The sequence below is a fragment of the Erinaceus europaeus genome, chromosome 8 (assembly GCF_950295315.1).
Source record: "Erinaceus europaeus chromosome 8, mEriEur2.1, whole genome shotgun sequence".
Classification (NCBI taxonomy): domain Eukaryota; kingdom Metazoa; phylum Chordata; class Mammalia; order Eulipotyphla; family Erinaceidae; genus Erinaceus; species Erinaceus europaeus.
This window is the reverse complement of record NC_080169.1, coordinates 113104195-113109824: the sequence shown is the minus strand read 5'-3', so window position 1 is coordinate 113109824 and position 5630 is coordinate 113104195. Positions and strand designations below refer to the sequence as shown.

General features: G+C 48.9%; 1 protein-coding gene across 1 annotated transcript; it reads right to left on the bottom strand.

The window, feature by feature from the left end:
* Nucleotides 1-950: 950 nt before the first annotated feature.
* Nucleotides 951-4999, bottom strand: TMEM178B (transmembrane protein 178B). The gene is made up of 2 exons (XM_060196710.1): nt 4618-4999; nt 951-2391 (listed from the first exon to the last, which is right to left on the bottom strand). Exons 1-2 carry the CDS (start codon nt 4997-4999, stop codon nt 2312-2314), a joined length of 462 nt encoding a protein of 153 aa, XP_060052693.1. The 3' UTR covers nt 951-2311.
* Between the last annotated feature and the right edge of the window lie 631 nt (nt 5000-5630).

The following is a 5630-nucleotide window of genomic DNA, read 5'->3' as shown; positions in this document are numbered from 1 at the left end:
TCCCCTCAACCCAGAAATCACTGCTCACAGAACAAACTGCTGTTTCACACCTCCATGGCTAAGCATCTGCTGGCCTCCTTGCCTGAGATACCCTCCCTCCCACCCACCTCCAAATTTCAGCAAAATCTCATTTGTATTTAATGTCTCCCAGGCAACTTCCCCCAGCCCCTCCCTCCCCACCTTCCTTCACCTCACTGCCACATCATCGTCCACCGAAGACCTCCTCTGTGTTTTCCTCAGTCTGTGTCTGTACTCCTCATCCTGCAGTTATCTATTCTCTGTGACAGAGACAGGCTATGTGGGTTCCAAGGCCAGATCTCATTCAGCCCTTCACTTCAGTGATGTGTGCCTCACACACAACATGCATGCAAAAGATATTTACTGGCTGCGTTACTGTTCCGTGAATATGTGCGGCCTCTTATTAAAAATCAGCTTCAGAATACTGCCGGTTATTCTATGCTATGGAAACTAAACAGATCAAATACTATTATAAAGCGTATTATGTTCAAATGATAAGAATTCTTGGAGGTTCCGCTGAAGGTCTGTTTATTTCAAGCCATATTAACCTCTCAGTAGAAATCAAAGACTATCCATGTTCCCTGGAATAAAATCCTTCTGCTAGGGCCTGGAAGTCTCTTGGATTTCAGAAACTGAGCCTGTCATTGATCTGCCCCCATTATTTGCAGTGACTTACGAGAGAGACATGGGTGAGGCTGAAAGCGAGAAGAGAAGACTATCTGTGTCCAGACATGGTAACATAGGGATTCAAGGAGAGCTCATCCTTGTGATGCTCTCTTCCAACTCCTCCCTTCGAAGGGAAGATAATTAAAATCTTATCTAACGTGAACACTAATGGCTGTGGGTGACAAGTGTCTGTTCAATGATATATTACCAAAAAAAAAAGCTTTTTTTAAATAACAACCACTATGTTTCCCTTGTTCTTTCTTTTTTCTTACAATTGCACAAACCTTTATTAATTCACTAATATATATGTTCTTGAAAAGGAGGGAGACACTTTGATTCTCCCAACAAGTTTCTTCAACTGCTTTCATATTGAAACACTGCTTTTTCTTTTTTATTATTTTTTAACGGAGAGGTTATTTTATTTTATTCCACTTTTCTTATTATTATTTTACTTATAAAATAAATAAACATTATAAATAAAGGAAACATTGACAAAACCATAAGATATGAGGGGTTGTTTCCCTTGTTCTTCAGAAAAGCTTTTGTTCAAGAAATCCTACTTGTTAAATAAGTTATATGGCATCTGTTGCAGCATTAACCTGCCCTACAAGACACGCTGCTTTATTTCCTTTTTCTTCCCAATTTTCTGACTAATCCTTTATTCAGGTCCCCACACTGAGAGTTCCCACAATTAGAATAAGCTCTTGACGAACACATTCCATGAACCTAAATTTGTGTAAGGTATTTCCCAAGTGCCAAGCATCTGATAAATGTGTTTTACAAATAATCAGCTCTCCTGACCTCCAGGAACTTGTAGTTGACTGAGACAGACATACAGTGATGAGGCATGTCTATTTGTAAGGACAGCCCAGGTAGAAGGACATTGAAGAAATGAATTTCAGAGAAAACATGAATCCAAAGAACTTTATCTTCAAATCAGATAGAGACGTGGCATTTGTTTTCTTATTAGTCATGCAGTTTTATTTTTAAATGCACAAACAGCACTTTCTAATGTAATGAAGACTGATTTAACAAATTATTAAGTTCTCTGGAACTATATAATCATTTAGATAAATCTCTAATTTTCCCATAACACTGACAAAAGTTTTCTCTGGTTCTCTTCTCCCCTTCCCCAACACGTATCTCCCAGAATTTCAACCTAGCATGCCTCAAAAAAGACAAAAGTCTACGACATCTCTTGAGGATACTATGGGATACTATCAGATAAAAAAATCTTTCCCTAAGAAGCCCTAAGTCTAAATCTAGCAATATCAATGGATGGGAAGATTTCTTATAAAGTCTTCCCATTGAGGAAGAACAGTGATCAGAATTATATTCTGCATTTGACTGGAATTGCCCGTGAAGTCTAACAAAAGATGCACTTATTTCCCAGCTGTGTCTATTACTGCTTTATGAAATGAAGCTCTGGTTTCAAAGATCATGTTTGAAGGATAAAAAATAAAGATAGTGACCTTAAGTCTCTCAAGATTCGTATGGCTGGCATGCTATCTATCTCAATAAGGCCTACCAAGAATGTCAAACGGACAGAGACAGCCATGGTAAGCAGTGCTTGCCACCGACAGTGATTGCTGTGTTTTGGGTGATGGGGAGCAGCGTTTCCATTAGTTCAAGTGAAATACAATGCCCTGCCAAGTCTAGGTATCCATGTATTCAATCCCCCTGCTGTGCCATGTCCATTTTCTGTTGCTGCAATTAAAAATCAGTCGATAAAGTCAAAATGTTGTACATTCTTCCCCATATCCCTTCCCCTGTCACTATGTTTCCAGCTTCACCGGAAGAACATGTCACTATGGTAACCAATCCCTCTGGAGCACAAACCATGTCAACCTTTCTAGCTGGAGTGCCAAGCAGAGCTGCATGCAATCAAAGTCCTCCACCCAACCACCAGAAACCAGAAATCCCATGCCCATTTTTCTAAGTGGGGCTAATCAGGAGCGGGCAGAAGACTACTAGTCTTGTTCCAGAAGACCTTCAAGGGAGGAACTCAAGAACGTCCTTCACCAAGTCCTACCAGTATTTATCAATCATTACTCATTATGAGTTCAACCTCACTTCTGGCTAACTTCCTCACAGCCCAATTTTAATGAGAGCAGAAAATGTCAGAAGAGATAATTCATGAGCCTGAGAATCTGCAGACCTTTATAAAATTACCTTTGTCTAAAACTACCCTGTTTCTGCTCATACCCACCTTGCCTGCTCTGAAATCTAACCTCCTGTGCATCTTCACAAAGTTGCAGAGCTCGAAATGGATCACTGTTGATTATCAAGATCCTAACCGCAAAGCAAGTGTGATGTTCGTAACACACTCAGAACTAAATCAACTAAAAATACCTTGTCACTCTACAAAAAAAAAAATAATAATAAAGATGAATTCTCTTTCTGAACCTGCCTCACCTGCATCTGGATTGGCCACCCAGACCAAATTCAATGCTTGTCATCCTTAAACAAAATTCTCCCCCCCAAAATAACGACAACTTTTCTGATCTCCTGCAGTACCGGCACAAATCAAAACAGTTGACACAATTTTTTTTCTTTTTTTTGCTAACAGGAGCAGACCTGCATTATGAGATGAAGCTGTGTTAAGGACTGTTTTTACATATCAGTCTCCAAACCCTTTGCAAATCACATCACTGCCACCTTGCCATCATGATTTGGTAATTAGTGAAGATGAAAAATAGAGTAAAAAATGAGAGAGAGAGAGAGAGAGAGAGAAATAAAGAGAGACACTTAGAAAATTGTAATGTCTCCCAGGATGCAGCTACCACAGAGAGCATGTATGTTCCCTTCTTCCGAGCAATATTAGTCTACACCGAAGAGTAAATTCAAACGTTAAACCCCATACTCATATATCCAATAATACACTGGCTGTATTGACACACATCCAATCCTTTAGTGGGCTAATGGAATGAGATGGTCCCCAAAGTATAAATCATACCGGATTTACAAATTGCATCAGATGAACAGACTGTCCAATGGCTGTGATGGTGCTGAAATACCAAATACACTTTCAGCAGCAGCAAAAGCGTCCTGCTTACTAAGGCTGGATGGGACGCATTGGATCGACCTTCTCGTGGTGCATCCCGTGAGTACCCATTTATTGGGGAAACTGACGATCCTTCCTAGCCGACTGAATCCACATGGATCCCAGTCACTTTCAAAGCCAGCAACAAGCAGACATCAGGCTCAACCTGACGCTGTTGACTGGCTACGGAAGAAGGGCAAACGCTAGAAGAAGAACTGGCTGGCTATGCCATGAGTGTCTTTAAAGACATCTTCTGAACAATTTGTTTTTCCTCCGAAGTGCCCGTTTTAGTATTATCCTGAGAATTACTCTCTGGGGGGGGCTGTGATTTAGAAACATATTTGTATAGTTATATATTTATATATGGCCAGCGTCTGCACCACGTCTGCCAGAGCACAGCACTACAGCAAACGTCTCCGGCATGAATAAGGCCTTTTCTGGGAGATGGTTTCCCCCAGTTTTCTTTGAGGGAATCGCTTCGCTATTTCAAATAAAGATGGAAATGACGAGGGTCTCCCCGCAACCCGCCATTCATTCATTCGTAAAGGGTGCCGACCAACAGCACAGGTCCAACAGCTGGACCCTCTTCCTTTCCAGAAGGAAGATGAGGGGTTCTGGATTTCTAACACCGGAACCGTGCGCTGCCAGGGACACCCCAGCAGACAAGGCGAGAGGCCAGGTGGGAGGCAAACCTGGCCACCCGGAGGGTCACCACCAGCTACCCAGCGGCGAGCTCGGCGAGCTCCCAGGCTCTGCCAGGCCTGCAGAAGCGGGGACCCCGCGGGCCTGACAAGCCCGGAGCCCCGGGAAGTGGGGGCGGGCGGGGACAGGACTGCGGGGGTGGGGGGCTGAGGCGCCTCGCCTCCCCTCGCCTCCCTTCTCGGGCTCACCTTTCCGGATGAGCGCGGCGATCTCCTGGTCGAAGCCCTGCCGGTGGCACTTCCTCCAGAGGCCCATGTTGGTGGAGTTGTACTGCCGGCTGCACTCGTCGGCCGGGCTCATGGCGAAGAGCTGGCGCCGATTGCGGGCCCGGAGGAGGCGGCCCTCCCAGCGGTCCAGGCGGGAGCGGCTGGCCCGCAGCGGCAAGTTGTTGTTGTTGTTGTAGATGAAGCCGGGGTCGACGCGGCGGGTGTTGAAGGCCTTGCAGCGGTCCCGGTGCTTCCTGGCGTCCGTCTCGTACCAGTGGTCGGAGCACACGGCCACGGCCAGCATGCCGAGGGCGCACAGCGCTAGCGACAGGCCCGTGTAGAGCAGCAACCTTCCGGCAGCCATGCCTCCGCCGGGCTACTCCCTGGGCATGACCCGCCGCGCCTTCGCTGCGCGCCCGGACGAAGCGGCGGGCGGCCGAGCCTGGGGATGAGCGGGGGCGGGGGGGCGGGCGGGGAGGGGGCTCGCGGCGCCCCCCTGGCCCCCGGGGTTGCGGGCGGCCTACGAAGTTCCGCTGCGGGGCCGCTCCGCCGGCCTCCTGGGCATCCTCCTCCGGGGCAGGTGCCGCGCGCCGGGCAAGGTCGCCTCCCGCCGCCGCCCCGCCCGGCGCTTCCGAAGCGGTCGCCCCGGCGCGAAACGGGACCCTGCGCCCCCGGGACTGGCTCCTCGGGCAGGGGCGCGCCGGGACCCCCGCACCGGCCGCGCGGTCTCTGAGCAGGGGGAGGCGGTCAGGAGGCGCGGCTCTGCTCCCGGAGCTGAGGCATCCGCGCCGGGAGCCCCCGGGCGGCGGGGCCGGCTGCCCGAGTCCCGCCGGGGTGTCCGCGTGTCTGTCGGGGTGTCCGGCGCGGGGTCCTCGCTGGCGCGGGGCTGCGGAGCTCGCGCGTCCACTCAGCCGCGGCTCCGGCCCTCAGAGCCGGGCTCTCCGCGGGCGCAGGGGCTCGGCCGCCGGCCCCCCGCGAGCTCCGGGACGCGTCGC